The sequence below is a fragment of the Oryzias latipes genome, chromosome 1 (assembly GCF_053564925.1).
Source record: "Oryzias latipes strain Hd-rR chromosome 1, Olatipes_Hd-rR_3.1".
NCBI classification, from domain to species: domain Eukaryota; kingdom Metazoa; phylum Chordata; class Actinopteri; order Beloniformes; family Adrianichthyidae; genus Oryzias; species Oryzias latipes.
The window spans coordinates 17,609,510-17,629,732 of NC_136237.1; the positions used below are offsets into that span (position 1 = coordinate 17,609,510).

General features: G+C 37.4%; 1 protein-coding gene across 1 annotated transcript in view; it reads right to left on the reverse strand.

Moving 5' to 3' along the window:
- Positions 1 to 1,902: 1,902 nt before the first annotated feature.
- The window catches only part of LOC101168922 (uncharacterized), a 50,087-nt gene continuing 31,766 nt past the window's right edge, over positions 1,903 to 20,223 (reverse strand). Inside the window, exons 85-114 of the mRNA XM_023958671.2 lie at positions 19,600 to 19,730; positions 19,431 to 19,525; positions 18,068 to 19,334; positions 17,823 to 17,839; positions 17,710 to 17,731; positions 17,582 to 17,609; positions 17,397 to 17,481; positions 17,174 to 17,320; positions 16,779 to 16,990; positions 16,553 to 16,656; positions 15,978 to 16,099; positions 15,748 to 15,875; positions 15,511 to 15,628; positions 13,683 to 13,895; positions 13,402 to 13,572; positions 12,557 to 12,700; positions 12,411 to 12,475; positions 12,182 to 12,311; positions 11,759 to 11,844; positions 11,538 to 11,667; positions 10,212 to 10,402; positions 10,008 to 10,098; positions 9,779 to 9,908; positions 9,519 to 9,700; positions 6,405 to 6,560; positions 4,389 to 4,525; positions 3,890 to 4,020; positions 3,674 to 3,768; positions 3,319 to 3,547; positions 1,903 to 2,484 (exon numbers count right to left, since the gene is read on the reverse strand). Coding sequence (XP_023814439.2) covers positions 2,396 to 2,484; positions 3,319 to 3,547; positions 3,674 to 3,768; positions 3,890 to 4,020; positions 4,389 to 4,525; positions 6,405 to 6,560; positions 9,519 to 9,700; positions 9,779 to 9,908; positions 10,008 to 10,098; positions 10,212 to 10,402; positions 11,538 to 11,667; positions 11,759 to 11,844; positions 12,182 to 12,311; positions 12,411 to 12,475; positions 12,557 to 12,700; positions 13,402 to 13,572; positions 13,683 to 13,895; positions 15,511 to 15,628; positions 15,748 to 15,875; positions 15,978 to 16,099; positions 16,553 to 16,656; positions 16,779 to 16,990; positions 17,174 to 17,320; positions 17,397 to 17,481; positions 17,582 to 17,609; positions 17,710 to 17,731; positions 17,823 to 17,839; positions 18,068 to 19,334; positions 19,431 to 19,525; positions 19,600 to 19,730 — 4,846 coding nt within the window. The 3' untranslated portion in view covers positions 1,903 to 2,395. The remainder of the gene's footprint in view (positions 2,485 to 3,318; positions 3,548 to 3,673; positions 3,769 to 3,889; positions 4,021 to 4,388; positions 4,526 to 6,404; positions 6,561 to 9,518; positions 9,701 to 9,778; positions 9,909 to 10,007; positions 10,099 to 10,211; positions 10,403 to 11,537; positions 11,668 to 11,758; positions 11,845 to 12,181; positions 12,312 to 12,410; positions 12,476 to 12,556; positions 12,701 to 13,401; positions 13,573 to 13,682; positions 13,896 to 15,510; positions 15,629 to 15,747; positions 15,876 to 15,977; positions 16,100 to 16,552; positions 16,657 to 16,778; positions 16,991 to 17,173; positions 17,321 to 17,396; positions 17,482 to 17,581; positions 17,610 to 17,709; positions 17,732 to 17,822; positions 17,840 to 18,067; positions 19,335 to 19,430; positions 19,526 to 19,599; positions 19,731 to 20,223) is intronic.

Here is a 20,223-nt window from a genome sequence, read left to right on the forward strand (position 1 = left end):
CCGATGACACAATACTATCATTCAATATTGAAACAGCCTTAATATAATCTCCAAGGATGAAATAACCGGACGACCCCTTAAGAACCATCAGAGCTGTAGATTCTGGCGGCCGGTCAAACACAAACCACTCTTCTTAAATCCTTTTCCCCCAAACCAGAAGGCGCAGACACAGGAGAACAAGTGGAGGAAGCCTGAAGACACAACAGTCATCACAAAACCACTCCAGGCATAGAGAGGGAAAGATCAAACGCAAAACACGAAAATCCAGAACAGGAACACGCGGCCCAGGATCGAACTACCCCCAGCCGAGAAAACAAGGCCGCGACGAGACCGACACACTCACTAATGCGGCTGACGCAAGTCCCTGAGGACAGGGCAGGACCCACTGGGGTACACAGAGCAGGGAAAAAACAGGCGGAGCAGAACGTGCGGGGCAATGAATGAGGATCGCTGAGTGAATAAAATGAGCCATAGACGCTGCATAAGAGAGACCAATCATAAGGGAAAATGTCCATAGAGCAGAGACGGGTCCAAGAAACACTGATTCACATTCCAACTAACCAGCAGCTACAACAACGAAGAAAACAAACAGAAGAACCGCCATAATAATAAAGCCAGCATCAAATTAAAGACAATCAAGATTTACACACAGCTCCCAAAGAACAAAACAGCAATAGAAAACAAATGCTAAAAGCCACGATAAATTCAGCCAGCATGAGAAACCTGTCCAAACAAGGACTGCCAGCCTTCACAACCACAGAAAGGACCCCACGACCCCTGAAAAAAAAAAAAAAATAAAACAACCGGACGACGCAGAACTACGCAGCAGAAAAAGAATCAGAAGTGCATCATAAAGGACCCGGAAAAAACTACAATTCCCAGGGTCCTTAGGGGCGTGACGTCACCGAAGTAAACAGGAAGTGAGACGCAGCCATAGAAAACTACATGGGAACAGTACCGCACGACGCTCACCGTGGATAATTGGGGTGACCACGGCAGACGAGAAGACCCGACTACTCCTGATCGGGGGGCACGGACATCCCGAACATTGCGGAAAGCACACCCCCTGCGGATGCACGCGACCGCGGCGAAACGAACGCGCCGTGCGCCGTCAGCCGCCCGCGGATCGGCAGCCGCCCGCGGATCGGAGGAGAAATTAAGGAGAGCAGACGCGGCGAAACCAAAACCCCACATCAGAAAGATGGGGATCATCCTTCCCAAGGACGGGGGAACACGGCAAGACGCCGAAAGAGAAGGAGACCCGCGGGCTCGGAGACCGGCGAAGAATGAGCGCTGAAGGTAAGAGAGAATGAACAATTGTACACCTGACTTAAATAGGACGCTAAGCAGGTGGGTTAATTAACAGACCCGCCCTAGGGGAGTAACCTGCAATTCTGCCGAGTGTCTGCCCGAAATGCGACGAGTCGCTTATTTTATTTTAATAAATAAACCTAAATACGCATGCACAAATTCCTCACACTCCAGGCAATCATCCGCCCAACCCATGGGAGATCCATGAGAGAGCAAGGTAGGAGCCACCCACCCCCTGCCTAGGAGGAGGACCCCGAAGAGAAGTGGGGTTCCAAAAGAGCGCTGTAAACATGACCCGATCAGGCTCACCCATTGTTGGAATTTTGGAGATGCCCAGGCTCAGATGTGATGTGATCCCCGGCTTCGCTTTGCGTGAAGAGAGGGCCACTGGGCCCAGGAAGCCAGCACCCAAGGGGCACAGCTGCCGTTGCTGAGGGCCTTGTGCCCCCCACCAGGTAGGGGGTAAGTACCATAACTTGTTTTGACAGTTTGTTAACAGGGGGGACATTTTTTTATTCAAGACAAGAATTAGTCACATTCAAAACAAAGAAAAATCTTATTCAAAACAGACATGTCAAACGTTAAACCAAATGTTGTATTTATATTTTATTTGCAAAGTTGTGCACAAAGTATGAATTTGTGCACAATATTGTCTTTACGTTTCTTTTTGACAGAACCCTTACCACATAGAAAGCCCTCCTAGCAAAGTTGTTTTTTGGTAACACATTTAAGACAACCTTATTTCCAATTATTTTTTTACCAAGAAACAACAGGTCCATTATTACAGTGGTGTAATAATACATGTTTATTGTTACAGTTTTATAATATAATTTTCTAGTTTAGAGTATTTTAAGATGTAATTTTGATATAGAGCTTGTCATATTTTTCATAAATACAAACACAGAAGAAAATAAAGAAGCAGATTAACTGACATGTAGAATAATTCAAGATAACGTATAGTCAAATTTAACTTGTTATTGCACATGAAATGTGTTCATAAGAACACCTTTAACACAGTTTGCTTCAATTAGACACTTTGATTGAAATCAAGCTTTTGGTAATACAGTCATTCATTTAACATTGTTCAGATAGTGATGAGCTGAGAAGTGATGAGGATTGCCAGAAAAGAAAAGAAGGAGAAGCCGGCATCTGCTTGGATTCGGACTCCGCTGCCTGAAACAAAGACTTGGTTTTAGGAACCAACTACATATTTAGGCCCTTCATCTAAAATATTTTTTTTAATGTTTTTTTCTATGTGATATGAATTCACTGATACATGCTGTACTTAAATCTGTCTCATTCCTTCACTGCCCCCTAGTCTGTCATCTGAATCTCAGTGGTATTGAGCCTACATTTAGTTTGATGTATGTTTTGGCCAGTCTTTATTTTTGGATCAGACCATCTTCTCACCCATCCTCCGTTTGCCTCAATCACAAACACTTGGGATTAATGAATTTATCACTCAGCTGTGTCTCCCCCGTGATCACAAAGACTACTATCATAATAAATATTAATAAATAAAGACTGAGCTTTATTAAAGGCATTCATTTGGACCAAATCAAAAGGAGTGAAAAACTTATTATCGAGCACACAAACAAAAAGCTTATAAATATCAGAGCATTTATTAAATAAGCTGCTAATCTTCTTTGTATCTTTGTAATAAAAGTATGTTGCTGCTCATTTTAATAACTTAACATATACAACTAAATCTTTATTACTTATATTTACCTTTTTACAAAGTCTTGATCAACAAAAAAATTCAGTGTTAATCCACCCCCACATTTATCCTAATAGTGGTATAAAAAGAAGCCAAGACAAGTGTTGCCCTAAATTTTAGGCTTGAATACACTACAATGGCTAACTTGGAGAAACTAGCACTAAAAATGCTTTGTGAAGCAAAATACTTTTTAATACGTTTTGGGTTGCCTTCACTTGCTGTTGTTAATTTTTATTAACTAACTTTACCAAAATATTGTCTTTGTAGTCCCAACTTTCTTTAGGACTCACCTGTAGTGACAGAGCCACCTGATCCAGCTGTTACAGTTCCTGCAGTGGTTGTGAGGGTGGCGGTGGTTACGGGGTCAGCTCTGCCTCCAGACAGATTCAGACCCAGAGTGTCTAGCTCTGACTGTAACTGACTTCTGATCCAGGCCTGTACCAGTGGTTGGTTTTCATAAGACTTCAAATCTGGCAGGTTGGTGCCAAGTAGACCTTTTACTTCATTGACAGTTAAACTCTGTGAAGAGCGAGGAAATATACACTTATACTTTTAAGATAACATGAAAGTCAAAAAAACATCTTGAAAAATCTTGATAAAAATTAATGTAATGACTTTTGGTTAACACATAAACACAGAACTGACCGGCACAATGTTTGGATCCAGATTGCTGAAGGTTTCCAGGTCCATGCTAATGTTGGAAGACACCAAACCTCGGATGTAGTCAAGAGGTGCACCTCCTGGAAAGAAAAAAAAAATTATAAGCTTTTTCCAAAAGCTTTTTTCCACCTGTTGTTCTAAAAATTGTGTATTGTGGCAACACAAAAATGCATGGATGTGTTAGTGGTTGGATTCACTGACCAAGGAATTGTTTCATGAGCTGGTAAGAGGAAGATGATTGTGTGACGGCTCTAAATGATTGACTGGAAATGTTGAAAAGCTTTTTCTTTGCCTCGAGGGTGCAGCTGATAACATTCAGGGCTTCAGCTTCTCTGCAAAAGACAAAAATTAAGGATCACATGAGAAAATAACCAGTGGAGCTGTAGCCCTCTATTTGTCAACTCCTGTTTTACTCTTTGCTCTGAACAGGGTTAGGTGGTGTCCTTATCCTGTTCTACCTTTCATGGACAAACAGGCAGGATACGGTCTGGATAAGTGACCAGTCCATATCAGTGTTACAGGTTACAGAGGAAACATTCAAGCAAGTTAACAGTTACGTGTGGCGGTCTTAGGAAGTAACATTTTACATAACATGACTGTAAAAGGGACTCAGAAAGCTCAGCTTGAACACAAACTACAGACAGAAGGGCTGTGCTCGGGTTTAATCCATTTCCTTATGTGAACTACAATAATTACGTACTTGAGGTTTTGAGAAGAAATTGACTGGATGACGCTCAGATCAAGAGAGCAGAGGTTAGGTCCTTTGATTGCATTCAGTTCAGCTCTACCAAGTGAGTTTCCTGCCACAGCCAGATATTTGGAGATGATTACTTTTGCCTGGAAGATAAAAACATGCACCGATTGGAGCAGAAAGTGTAAAGATTTGTACACCAAAACAACACATGCTACTATAGAGTCCTATACTGTTCATTATTAAATAAATAAATATTTAATTCAATAAATAAATATGACCCCATACACAATCAACCAATAAATCTCTCATAAATATATAAAAAGATCATGAAATTGTGAAAAACCAGCACACTGATTTTAAATTAGCCATTGTATTATTCAATATATTTCATTTTGCTTTAAAAACATGTTCATTATTTTAAAACAGCATTTTAAAATATTCATTTTTAATCATGTTGAATTTTACTATAATTCTGTCTTTTTTCAGAAGCTCATATTTCAAAATCGAATATTTTCCAAAGTAGCTTTGTTTTATTTCATGTTGCTGTTTTTCACAATGGCGTATTTATTTCATGAAGAGCTTTTTCAGCAGAATGGGTCTTTCTGTCAATCAGTGAAAGTGGGCGGGATCTAAACGCTCATTGGCTGATCCATGGAAATCGACTCATATTCCTCGATACCCGCTCAGCGGTGTGCCAGTCAGAGAGATGAAATATTTCAGCGATATCCGCGAGGCTTTGCTGACATTAGAGGATCAAATAGAGACAAACTATCTGTCTGCTGCAGAAGATGCAAACATCCAAAACTCTGTTTTTGTAGTTTGAGGGTTTGTGTGGACCAAACCACAAAGGAGCTCCAGTCGTCAACATCTTTCACACTCCTCATTCTTACGCCATTCACTCACAGCTCACATCGTGACATATGTCGGCTCGCAGGAGGATCGACAGAGTGAGACCAGGCAGCTGCGCAAAGCGGGACAAGCCTGCTCGGGTCTCCTGAACCTTATGATATTTTTCTATTTTCAATGAGACAATGATTATAATCAGGTCCTCTGGTTTTATTTTTCCCTCTCAAGAAAAATGTTGAACCTTTCCTGCGATGACGTTTCTGACATCTTAACACTCTCCATGTACATTGTGCATCCATGCATTGTTACTGAGGTAAGCACAAGCAACCGCTCCATGTGGCTATAAGGCTAAAAACATTAGCTTGTTGCCCCTCCCACACGCGGCATGGTGCGTTCATGGAAACTCCAGTTAGAAACTTAGTGGAACTCCAACAATCACTCAGCCTAACTTAGACCACTACTATACGTTCATGAGAAGATGAAAATTGCTAAACCGACCACAAAATCACCTGAATTATGCACACTCGCCCAAAGCCACTTTTATCCGCAAATTTAGAACCAAAACTGCCCAATTTCTTGTAACACTGTGGATGTGTTGAGGTGCATACTCCCCCTAGTGTTGAGGGGTGTGCATTGCGCCATCACGTTTGCTGAAGCATCTTCGATCGATATAGTCAGGGGAGTTAGGGTGCTGCTGCTCATGTCTGGGTAAAGGAGTAGCCAATCACAAAAGTGTCTCAGCCTTGTCTAGTTTGATTGACAGACAGACCCATTCTCCTGAAAAATCTCTTCATGAAATAAATCAGCCATTGTGAAAAACAGCAACATTAAATAAAAACAAAGCTACTTTGGAAAATATTGATTTTGAAATCCGAGGTTCTGAAAAAAGACGTAGAATTATAATATATTCCACATGATTAAAATGAATATTTTTAAAATGCTGTTTTAAAATAATGAACATGTTTTTAAAGCAAAATGAAATATATTGAATAATACAATGGCTAATTTAAAATCAGTGTGCAGGTTTTTCACAATTTCATGATCTTTTTATATATTTATGAGAGATTTATTGGTTGATTGTGTATTTGCATGACGTCATATTTATTTATTGAATTAAATATTTATTTATTTAATTATGAACAGTATAGGACTCCATATGCTACTGGGTTTGCTTACCAAACTTGAATTCCAGTCCCCGTTTGATGAGTCCATCAAAGCAGAAAGCGTGTCCACTTGAGTGATGGTCCATGAGCGGATGTCATCAATGGTAGCAACACGGGATGCTGGACCTAAAACTTGAACCTGATCTTCTGGGACGACGAAGTTGTAAGCCTATAAATACATGTAAAAGTTCAAACGTATCAGTTTTTTGTAACATTACCAAACGTCCCATAACCAATTCAGAGTTAGCTGCATAAAACACAAACATACATATTATTTGCATAATTTAGAACATGAAAAATTCAAATACTTAAAGTTTTAACAAGATCATTTTTCTTTTTTGTATTATATATTCTAAATTTATGTCTTTATACAAAAATAACTCACAATATTAAAGTTAAAACTTGTATTTGGAATAATGATGATCAACATAGGAAAACAAGTCCTTATGATGCAGACACACTCCAAACCAGGGGTGGCAAACTCATTTTCACTGAGGGCCACATCAGCACAGTAGCTGTCCTCAAAGGGCCAGATAAAATGTATACATGTAACTAAATGTAATGAAAAATAAATGTACCTATTCCTTAATGTTAAATAACTCATTATTTATTTATTATAACTTTTTAAAGTAACAATTGCAGTTGCATAACATATGTTTGCTTGTTACTCTAACATAAATCCTTCTACATTTGATTCTGTTAGGTTAGGTTATATAGACAGTGTATGTCCCAATGCATAGTTGTCCAATCGGATATTTCAAGTCAGATCCCCCCTAGATACAAATAAAAACACAGCAATTTTTATTTTTTATTTTAAGAAATTAAAAACTTTTATGCTCTCGTGGGCCACATAAAATAGCATGGGGACCTTGAGTTTGACACATGTGCTCTAAACTGTAACATTGATACACAAGTTACAAAACATTTCATGGTATTTTTTAAGTCATGAATTTTGTTATTATGATGAAGAATGCCTTGACAGCACAACTCCTAACTGTGGAATTCAGGCTAAATTTGTTAAAACACTTTTGCAATGTATCCAGTTTGTTAAAGGTTACCTATAAGTCCACTTCAACTTAAAGTGTTTAATTTTGAAAGAAGGACAGTAAGCAAACTGCAATTTGACCAATAAGACAACTTGGTGAGTTTAATTTTTTTTACTTTGTAAACTATATTTATATTGGACGTTAACATGTTAACAGTCTTTTTTATCTTCTTTTTTTTAATGTGATTTTTTTTTTCTTTTTGGCTGCTCCCTTTACATATCACCAAACAAATCATTCGCCTCCATCTAATCATTTTCTCTGTATCTTCCTCGCTCACACCAAGCATCATCATCATGTTCTCTTTCCCTATGAACATAAATCTCCTTTTTGGTCTTTTCTGGGCCTCTTAGTAGCTTCAACCCCAGCATCCTCTCACCAACTGTCCCTCCTCTCAATGTGTCCAAACCATCTCAATAACAATCACTTCATCCCCTGGATTTACCTCCAAAACATCTAACATGAGCTGTCTCTCTGATGCATAAATTCATAATCCTATCCATCCTGGTCTCTCCCAAAAAGAACCTCAACATCTTCAGCTCTGCACAGTATTCTAGACCTTTCCTTTAATTTTGGCTGGCACTCTTTTGTGACACATTACACCTGAAACCTTCCTCCACCCATTCCAATGCTTGCCCACACTTCTTCACCTCTTTCCCATGTTCTCCGTTGCTCTGGACAGGTGGAGCTAAGTACTTGAAGACCTCCACCTCCACGGTAATATCCATGTTCTAGTCTATTTCCTATCATTTATACACAGAAGAACCTTGCTCTCCACTCTGTCCTTGTCCTTTTCATCTTCTTCTTTATCAGAATCATTCTACACCACTATCCTATGCTGTCTGGCTACACTCTCCCCAAACATGACTTTACAGTTGCTAATCTCTTTCAGATTAAAATGTCTGCACAAGATGAAATCAACTTGTGTGCTCCTCCCTACACTCTATGTCAACCTTTGCTCCCCTCTTTTCTGGAAAAAGGTCTTCACGTTGCCATTTCTATTATTTTGGCAAAGTGAAACATTTGTCTTTCTATACTCCTAAACATCAACCTCCCTCGTCACCTCTGTCTCCCTCACCAATGTGTCTTTCAAAGTCTGTCCTGACCATCACCTCCCCATCTAGAAATACTCTGGACCACCTCATCAGTGTCCCTCCAGAATGTCCTTTTCTTCACCAACATTCTACCTGAGAGGAATAACTACTGACAAAATTCAACATCACACCTATTAACTACCAGCTTCAAGTCATCATTCTGTGTGACACTGTCTTCACCTCTAGGATATTTTTATTTCCCTATTCCCCTCCTCTTTTCATCCACACCATAATAAAACACCTCCAACCTTCTTCAGATCTGTATTTCCATCTGGATTCTTGCACTTATGGGAATCCACATTTCTTCTTTTCATCATATTGGCTAACTCTCTTTTCTTGTCAAACTTATTAGACTAAGACCTAAACTCCTGGCTTTCTTTTTCTGTCTCGGCTCATAAATATGTCTCCTCCACTCTTTCTTTGACCAACAGTTCTCCAATTTACAACTCCAACTCTGTATGCTAACAGCATCAACGACAGCCTTTGTTATCCCCTAGGCTATGACCGATCTGTTCATAATTTGCCTGGGTGTTTTTTGCTTTTTTTGCTTAAGTTTTATACCAAATGGCCTTCCTGACTCAACTCTATAAATTTGGGATCGGCTCACAAAAGCACTGGGGTGTGCACCACTGTGGTTGTATTATTATAAAGCAATCATTTATGTGGGGAAAAAAAGTTTTTCATTAATTTTCCTTCATTAATTTCAACATTTCATTCAAATTTTGTGACAGTTCTGTGCAATAATTTTAGTTAATTTTTCTTTTTATTAAAATACAACCAAAAAATGCAAAGGTTATCAAAACAATAGGATATGTTGATATATATATATATATATATATATATATATATATATATATATATATATATATATATATATATATATATATATATATATATATATATATAGTTTATACATTTGATGTTTTAATAATAATAATTTAATAATAATTCTTTATGTCCGTCTCAATTATAGAAGGAAGAGTTACATACCTCTCCAAGCTTTTGGAGAACGATTTTAAGGTAGTCCTTTTCATCAACTTTTTCTGTGATGGCATCAAAATTGTCTTTAACAACTGTATTTGACAGACAGTTATTAAACTGGGTAACATCATAGTCCAGGGGGAAGGTGCTATCACTGATGGTGACCTGGGTGATATTCCCCACTGTACAGTCTGTGAACAAAATGAGACACATGATTAAGTAAAACATCAGATTGATGCGAAAAGCAAATAAATGACAGGATTTCTGACCTGTAGATCTCTTTGACCTATTTTTGATGGACTGTCTTATTACTTCCTTCAACTGCCTTCTCTTATCTCTGCTCACTTTGTCGTCCTTGATAACTTTTAAGAAGGATTTCAAGAACGTGACCTTGGTGCTCTGCATAGAAAAGTACAAGTCATGAGATAAAAATCCCAGTGTGATGTCCTGTATATGTTAGCTTCTGTGCTGAACAGTAAAATGCAAGTGTTTACTCACTTTATCAAAATTATCATAGAAAGATGTAGGCAAATACAAAGGTAACATCCCCAGGTCTGTCAGAGTTGTCTGATTCCACTTTGAAGGAGTTCTGAATTTAGAAAAAAACAAGGTTTAAGGAGATTATTACATTAAAATGTTTGTGAGACATCAAGCTTCAAATTTTTAAGTTTGAAATTTTTGAGTTTGAAATTGCTGACATACCCATATTGTGTATTTCCATTGGTCAGAAGGGTTACAACTGCAGCTGCCTGATCAGCAGTGAGATCTGGACAGTTTTTGAGTTTTTTCAGGATGGATGGGTCAGAGCTTTTAATGTAGGAACCATCGAGCATGCAGCACATGTTTCCCAAAACTGAAACATTGTCCTCAGTCAAGCTTGTGTTGGTTATTCCCTTAAAGATGAAGGAGGAGGAAAATAACAACCTTTTAAGCACAGGAATGCAACAATATTTTAAAAAGGGAAAAAGAACTATAAATCAAGAATCCTGTCCATAACTGAAGAGAAAAGTCTGTAACTGCTGTTTTCTAGGCCAGTAGAAACTCATACATTTTTTTTGTATTAAATATACACAGTTTTTTAAATGTACAAATGTTTTAACTGTGTTGTTTTAAACAAAGAGGACACACAAAATTACAGAATTACGGTAGTCAAACAATTTTATGTGAAGAAAACAAAAAGCATTGGAAAAAAAAGGCAAACAAACCAAGGCATTGAGAACAAGGGTGATACATCATCTAAAGATGAATGATGATCATTTTCACAACTAGAATAAATGATTGTATTTTTCCGGTGTGTAAATCTAATATTTCTTTCATAGTTTGGCCAGGGGTGCACCTTACTCCGGAACAACTTATTGGGGATCTTTTTCTACTGCTACTCGCAGCAATTCAGAAGTAGAAGCGCGGGCCAAAACAAACAGAATCTGATTGTTTTCCTCCTGAACTTTATATTTTTCTTATTTGCAACAAGACAATATTATTCTTGTTATTTTTTCTTTCCATTTTGATTTTTGCGGGACAGCAAATCATCAAACTGAGTCACAGAGAGACAGAAGAACAGCTAAAAGCATAAGAAAAAAAAAAAGAAATCAACTGTTCGCATGTAATTTTCTAAAAACCTGGCAGACAAATTCTTGGCTGCACGAAGTCGGAGAAAAGGTTAAGGATAGGAATAAACTTGATCTCTCAACATCATCCATGTCTTTAATCCATTATAAATGAGACATACAGTCCATGCTTTCTTGCAGCAATGAAGCTAAAAACTTGACAGTAGCTTCTCCCACACGGGACGTGAGCATCTAGTTTATAAACACATTTTTGGACAACCGTTGAGCATCAAATTTGATGAGCGTTAAAGAGGCAGCGGATGTCAATTTGACATGTAAATTAAATTCAATGTAAATGCAGCATTATGACGGGCTTGGTAGATTTGTTCAGAAAAGTGTGATTTAGGCTCCTCATATAAGGTTTGTTCTACGTTATGCGACAATAAGATGAGATGCAGTTTTTTTGTGTGTGTAGACTCACCAGGCAGCTCCTTGCATTGTCAAACAGAGCAGTCAGTTTGTAGCTGAGAACTGAAGAGAAAACAGAGAAGTCTGCATCTGCCAGCTCTTGAAAATATGACCTGCAGCTGCTCTGTGGCACCAGAGAGTAACTGTAGGCAAAAAAACAAAAATACCAGTTATATCTCTGAAATGAAGTCAATTTTTGTTTTTTTCAACACACAAGAAATAACTGATTCTTACTCATAGTACAGCAGCACATCTGGAGGGTAAAGGTCAAACTTGGTGACATCTGGATCTGTTCTAATGTAGTTGTACATGCAGGTCAGCTGTTGGTCAGAGAACCAAAGTATTGTTTTTTTTTCAAACAAGGAGATAATTTTTTCTTCTCATTGTTCTCATGGTTGAAGTTAAAAACATAAGACTGAACAGATTAATAAACATTCATAGAAAGACAGCATTTTGGTTGAGCAGCGTTTTCTGTTGATTTCTTTTAGCTCTTACTTTCTCATATGTGTAAAACATAAAAACACTTGTGGATTCCTGTTGTGTTTTTAGCAAGAGTTCTGAAAGTTTGTGTCAGCATAAACAGACAGCTCATTGCCTGTTTATAACATCTCTGCCTTCATTCTCTGTCATTAGATATGAGCACTGTTCTGCCTTTACCTGAGTCTCCAACAGTGGCACCTTGTTCAATCCCTTTCTCCGGCAGGCTTTTACCAGGTCTGTGACCTGCTTCCTTTCAAACTGACTTACTCCAGTGCATGTGAACCCTTGCAGCACAGATGAGGACAAGCTGCCCGCACAAGCAAACAAACAGACATGAATAAATTGTTCATGTTCAATGTTCTCTTGTGACACATTCATCCAGTCCGATCTGTTCACTGCTGCTCACCTGTTTGGACTTCCTAACACAGTGGTAGCAGAGCCTGCTGCTATAACATCAAAGAACAACTCAACCTGACAAAAACAGAAATCAATCCACATTAAAGTAATTACATCAATAAAAGTGAGTTTTGTTTTTTACGGAAGAAACTCTACCTGCTCTCGTTTCCATGTTTTCTTGTTGAGTTTGATGATGTCGTCACCTGTAAACTGCTGCAGGTAAACTCGAGGGATTTGAGTGGCCAATTGATCAGGAACATTGTCTATGATATTCAAACTGATTAAATTCGATATTACAATCTGTAAAAAAATGATAAAAAGGAAAGAAGATGAAAAGGACAAAGACAGACGGAATATTAGGACCCGACTTCTATTAGATTATCAACAAGTTTTACTTGTCACAATGAGATCTAACCTGAGTTCAAAGACATTTTTTGTGTGCAATTTATTTTAAAAAAAAGCATCTTATTTCTGCCTTTAATCCACTTAAACAGCTGTGCTCCTATAAATAATGATCTATCATGATCTGCAAAGATTTATTTTTGTTGGTTCCTTTGATTTTTAAAAAATTTAATTTCTTTTAGTGTTTATGTTATTTCGGTCTGGTCCTTTACCTTTTTTGATGTCTTTTAACAAGACTTAAAAATCCTCCATGCCGGAGGAAATAACTAAGGAACCCACATTCAAGTCTATACCTAGTGAGACCCCTTAAGGTGTTCCTTAGGAATTCCCTGGTAAACATTTCCAAGAAATCAACTAGCAGATGCTTTAATCCAAATTAGAATAAAGAGTTCTTACATACAAAAAGAGGTTAACTTCAGGAGAACACAAAAACTAACAAGCATGGAATTTTGAGCCCCCATCCAAAGGAATATTGTACAATAAAAAAGGCTCACTATGTAGTTGCATCTTCTGAAAAAATACATTTCCTAAAATGTTGTGTTTTTTAATGAGTGCATGATTAATTACTGAAGTCCTCCAGAGTAACAAGGATGTCATACCTGGTAAACAAAACTCTGCTGAAGAATCTGAGCAGCATTCAACATGTTTGCTACAAATAGTGGATTTTTGGCTGCAGCGATGAGCTCTGAGCTGATGATGCTGCTGAACGTGTTGGAAGGTAAACCAATGACAAGAGTGCCCAGCTGTGAGAGTGACGATGAGCTATTGATCTGATTGAGTGTAAAAAAAGAGGTGAGAAGAACACAGAATAAACAAATAATAGAAAACAGATCAGTTTCTATTTTGTTTCACCTCAAATTTGTAAAGTAAAAACAGGTACCTTCATTAAGGTCAGCAGAGTTTGCATGATGATTTTAGCCTGTCCTTCTCGCCAACCAGTCACAATGCTGAGAGTGCTTAGGGATTTCATCAGTTCTAAAGCGGTTATAGTCTTTATTTGGCTAGTGGACAAACTGGCACTTCCATTACCAATGGCAGCAATGACATTAGAGCCAATAGTATTCCCAAAGTTACTTATCAAGGTAGCAGAGATCTGCAAAAATCAAAGTAAAAATTATCTTTTATTTGAATGCATAAAAACACACAAACCTCAGTTTTTATATCTAACAAGGCTGTCCATCTGACAAAAATCCTAATACTGACAATAATAAAACAAATATTCCGTTAGCTCCTGATTACTGGAAACAGTTAGAAAAAAACCTTTAGCTATTTCAGGTAATTGGTTGCAAAAATATTTTCAAACTAAAAACTGAATCACCTTGCTAAACGTGAAGAAAAAGAAGCATTTAATTTGAAGAAGAAGCACATTTAATTTTATAAAGTGTTTTCATTTCAGTTTTGCAAAATATATCCATTTCGATACGCCCCAAAAACCTCCCCCTCCAAGCCCAAAAACTTCTTTCAATAAATGTGAGTTGTTTTTTTTTTAAATTGTTGTGTTTCCATTAAGCAAATTTATTATAGGAAATTCAATTTGAGCAATTATAGGTAATGGAAATGCATCTAGTCTCTGTTAACACAAACTCATTATGATCGGCAAAAGCGGCTAGATGCCTGTGACATCTCTTCAGAGAAAACATGCTCACTTCTCCTCTCTTCCTTTCGCTAATATATAAAACATAAAAATCATCAGACAGAGAAAATTGTCTGTAACAACAATATACAGTGTTGTGTTGAGGGGACACTATTTAATTTCTCAGCGCTGTAATCCAATCCAGAGAAGCTCTTTGTTGTTAAGAAAAACACAAATTTATTTGATTACAGAATGATACGCTGTTTAAAAAGCTCGGCCAGTTGCAGAACCAACTGCTGCTTCCTAACAAATAAATGCATAAATAAATAGTTTTCATTAAAAGAATTAATATACATTATTGGATTTAATGGATTTATTTGACAATATTATATATTTGACAATAAAGCTGACTTTGACTTTGACTTTGATTTTCTGAAAAGTGACAGAATTTTTATTATCTTACTCATCTTTACTCTGGGTGTTTGACAGAGGGAAAAGTCTATTCAAGTATTCCACTTAAGGAAAAAAAAAAAGTAAATTTGGTCATTTTTAACCAGAGCCAGCCAGCCTTCAAAAAGAAAACACAAACTGATGTGTATTTAGTGTGAAATAACTACCAGCACATACTATATCTTAATTGTGAATTCAACTATTAAATCAAATTTTACTTAAATTATTAATCAACTTAAACAAGTAATATAGTTTGTTCTAGTGTTAATATGTATGCATTTATTGGGGGCAGGGCTATAACTAGGCCAGTACTGCCTCTGCGAAAGGAACCAAGAGCCACAAAAATGACAGAAAACCCACCCAAAGTATGTCCACCCGCACAAAGCAACTTTTGCCTGCAAATTTCAATTTAAAACCGGCCAATTGGGGGACAGAGACATTGGCGAGGCAGCTGACCCACTGCATTGTTGGATTTGTAGTTAATTTGTTACCAGCACTACATATCCCCATGCCATATATAACAATAATATAAAATTATCTCATGGGCCAGATAAAATTACATATGTGGCCAGCGGGCCTTGACTTTGACACATGCCCATGCATATATGGGACATTTGTGGTTTATCTTTTCAAACTTTTAACTTTTTTAAATTGCACCTTAAAGAAATAAACATGTGTTTGTTACCTGCTCATCCAGGCTAGTGCAGACCTCATTGAGGGCTTCATAAACTGTCATACTGACTGTTGCATTCAGCTGGGTGAACACAGGACCAGGAGCATAGCACTGACTCACTGAAGGAAGACTAAAAAGCAAATCACAGTTTGGAGAGTTTAGGGTCACATGCAGTTTGTACAGACTGTTTATCTGATTATGTGTGGAAGAAGCTGGTACTAACAACATATTTCAAAGCTTTAGACTTACAGGAGTGGATTAAAGTTGCTGACTTGCTGATAAACTAACTGAGTATAGTAGCTAATTAATGTCAGATCCACGTTGGGCTGACTGAGAAGAGCAATATTCAGAGGATTCACTGTGAACACTTGCAGAACCTGAAGACAGAAGATACAGTCAGTTCTGTAAACCAAAAAAGCATCTATTTGTTCAGAATATCCCTTATACCAAATGATGCAGTACAGTATGTCATAAAATACCTGTTCAGATCCAAATGACTTAAGATCCACCACAGTGAGAAAAGTGATGAAAGAGCTGATGTACTCTGCAAACCAGGCTGTAGATTTCAGTTCTGGATTGTTGCTGTCATAGCATTTTGGTGCTGCAGATATGTAAAAAAGAAAATTATACAAAAATAGGTGAAGAAAATGTAAAGAGGTGTAAATTTAACGTTTTTTATCAAAAGTTTGGACTTGAATGCATTCTTTATTTCATGATTCAAGATCTTGAGACTTGAAGGCATTGAAAACACTATAATGTAAATATCTTCTTGTAATGCAATCCAACTCACACATATTAGGACATGGACATTTGTTCCAGTGTGTATGACAAAACACCTACATTTTTCTCATCCTGTCAATGATTAACTGCATCCAGCTTTTCTATTAACCAGTACATTTGAGGGTGAGCTTTGAGTTTTTTCATTTGTTAACAATTTCAGATGGAAATCTTTTCCTTTTTTAATTGTAAGACAAAAACTAATTTTACATTTCTACCCTTCTATAAAGAACCAATGTTTTAGATATGACATTGTATTTCAGTTTTTTGTTATTACCTGCAGTATTCTTTCTGCTCAGGTAGATCTTGATGAATTGTGTGTACACAGATTCTTGCTTAGAAAGAGTCATCTGAGGTTGTACTTTACTAAATATTTGCACGCTAAATTTAAAAGACATGAATAGGACATACGATTAATACAAAACATATAATACTGTGACATTATTAAATAATTAGTCAGATTTTCAGGTATAGTCCCTAATAATTTTTGTTGCATTGCTTACATATATTGGTAGGAGCTGCACTGCAAATCCTTCATTGCAAGAATTGAGAGAAAGTTGGTGGAAACAGCAGGTAAGAACGGGCGAAGGCGAACGTTAAACAACAGCTGCAGCTCAGTGAGATTATTCAGTGTGTTTGTGCTGAAAAGATCTGGACTGATTGCTTGTATGCTGTCCAAAATCACTGACACTGCAGGATTGTTGGGGTTGATTGTCTGCAACAAATACAAACATTGTTTGTAAGCTTGGTAAAATGCAAATAAAAAAAATGTAATTTAATATAAATTCACTAGTGCATAAAACATTGAAAAATCCTTTTTCTAGTGGAAGGTCAAATGTCTATTTAGTAGTAACTTATTCCAAAAGTTTCAAAATATTTGACTAAAAGTCAGTCATACTGCAGTGGTCAGAAGATTCAGAGCTGCATTCAGGATCCTGGAAGTTTTACAGAAGAGAAGATTCCAGGCCGATATGGACCCACTTGAGTTTGATGACAGATCACACGTCATAATCTCTACCAGGTCCTGTGCTGTTAAGGCTGAAAGCTGTTCAACATTAGAAAGTGAAATCATTACATGAACCACCTTTACTGCAGTAGTTTACAATGTTTTGCTGTCTTACAGAGGCACAAGCAAACTCTTCCACAGAAAAGTTACAGAAGCGTCCGTTCATCTTTCCACTGTCGAGGTAGACTTGAAGACCGGTGCTGTAATTTTTAATTGATGAAATATATTTTTTAATTTAATTTAGAAGTTAGATACTTAGATACTATGTATCTAAAAAAAATAACCATAAAAAAGGTTTACCTGTTCACTCCAATACACGTATTTGACTCTGAAAAAAAAGAATGACATTAGTTTCCCTACAAGTGTCAAACAAAAAAACTATAAAGTACTATGAATAATAAATGTTCACATGCATCAAAACCACTCACCATTTGCTGCAATAACTTGGCACTTGAAAGAGAAAAATGTAAAGACACTCTTATGCTTGTATTTACAGAACACATTATTAAATGGATAACAAAAAGATTCAAATCCTATTTACCTGTACAGTGTAGATATCTAAAAGAAAAAGAAATCATTGTGAGATAAATAAACTATGTTGACCAATTTGTTTTAATTATGTTGTAACTGATCTTAAATAATGGCCTAGAGAAACAAACAAAGCTTGAGCTAAACATCACATTTGTTTTGATACAATGACAACACCTGTGATTAAATTATTTTATTATTAAATTAAAGTATTAATCCCTTCATCACTTTTTTTAAATTTTTTGTCTTTGTACCGACCTGTAGGAAGAACGGTAGTTGTGGATGTTGAAGTCCTTGATGGTGGTTGAGAAGTTGTTGTCGATGATAAGACTGTTGGAAGCCTTGTAGTTCCAGATATGATGTTTGTTGTTGATGTAGTTGTTGTAGAACCTGCAGTTGTAGGTTTAGCTGTGCTTGGTGGTGAAGGATTGAATTCAGTGACATTAGTTGTTGTTGGTGATGAAGTTGATGTAGGTATTGAAGTTGGAGATTCAGTTGTGCTTGCTGGTGAAGGATTGAATTCAGTGACATTAGTTGTTGTTGGTGATAAAGTTGATGTAGGTATTGAAGTTGGAGGTTCAGTTGTGCTTGCTGGTGAAGGATGGAATTCAGTGACATTAGTTGTTGTTGGTGATAAAGTTGATGCGGAACTTGAAGTTGGAGGTTCAGTTGTGCTTGCTGGTGAAGGATTGAATTCAGTGACATTAGTTGTTGTTGGTGATGAAGTTGATGTAGGTATTGAAGTTGGAGGTTCAGTTGTGCTTGCTGGTGAAGGATTGAATTCAGTGACATTAGTTGTTGTTGGTGATAAAGTTGATGCGGAACTTGAAGTTGGAGGTTCAGTTGTGCTTGCTGGTGAAGGATGGAATTCAGTGACATTAGTTGTTGTTGGTGATAAAGTTGATGCGGAACTTGAAGTTGGAGGTTCAGTTGTGCTTGCTGGTGAAGGATTGAATTCAGTGACATTAGTTGTTGTTGGTGATAAAGTTGATGTAGGTATTGAAGTTGGAGGTTCAGTTGTGCTTGCTGGTGAAGGATTGAATTCAGTGACATTAGTTCTTGTTGGTGATAAAGTTGATGCGGAACTTGAAGTTGGAGGTTCAGTTGTGCTTGCTGGTGAAGGATTGAATTCAGTGACATTAGTTGTTGTTGGTGATAAAGTTGATGCGGAACTTGAAGTTGGAGGTTCAGTTGTGCTTGCTGGTGAAGGATTGAATTCAGTGACATTAGTTGTTGTTGGTGATAAAGTTGATGCGGAAATTGAAGTTGGAGGTTCAGTTGTGCTTGCTGGTGATGGTTTGAATTCAGTTGTATTAGTTGTTGTTGGTACCAAAGTTGTTGTAGAACTGTAATATGGAGGAATTGGGGGATCAACTTTGCCTCCTCGGATGCCCAATCCTAGAATGTCAAGCTCCGACTGGTTTTGACTTCTGATCCAGGTCTGCACCAGAGTTTGGTTTTCATAAGACTTCAAATCTGGGAGGTTAGTGCCGAGGACAGCTTTAACTTGTCTTGCATTAAGACTCTGGGGGGAACAGAGCAGATATATTTTACACTGATGCTGTTAAAATATCCACACAAACAGAAGCATTCATAGTTAAGACATCAACATAACACTGACCAGCACAACATTTTCATCCAAACTGGTGAAGGTGGCCAGGTCCATGTTAACATCAGAGACCACCAAACTACGAATATAATTAACATTTGCACCTCCTGTGGGAAAAGGAAAAAAATGCTCTGTGAGGATATGTTTATGTGCATGTGTGTAGATGGAAATGTTTACTTACCAATGTATGGTTGTATGAGCTGAAAAACAGAAACTGAGCTTGTTGTAAGGTTGAATGCTTCAAAGGAGATAGTGAAAAACTCTTTCTTTTTGTCAGCAGTGCAGCTAGAGATGTCCAGAGAGTCAACTTCTCTGCAGGAGAAAGAGACATTGTAACACATTTGCAAAGTATAATTCAATCCGGAAGTAATTTCATGCTTATCTAAGTGATCCTTTTGCTTTTCGTCCGCACATTAACATTTTATTGGTCCTTACTTATGCAGTGTTAAGAGAGGCTTCTGTGATACATGACATTACCTTGACAAAATAACTATGCCACACTGCCAAAGAGTAAGCAAAAAGCTATTAAAAATAATTTAATTGGTTAAATACTGTACATTTTTTTCTGATACCATAAAATCTTTTGAACTGTTCAAGAACCCGGAACTCGACTGCTTGCTAAACCGACGTCCAGTCAGTTAGCCGGCAGACAGAGAGCTGCTGCGGGATGAGCAGGCAGCCAGCTTAGGCCTCCTAAATCTTATGATATTTGGCAATTCTTAGCTGTGCCACCTTTACTGAGCCATTTCCTGCCCCTTTTTGGGAGGACAGTGTGTTCTGCTGAGAACGAACAACAAAATAGTGT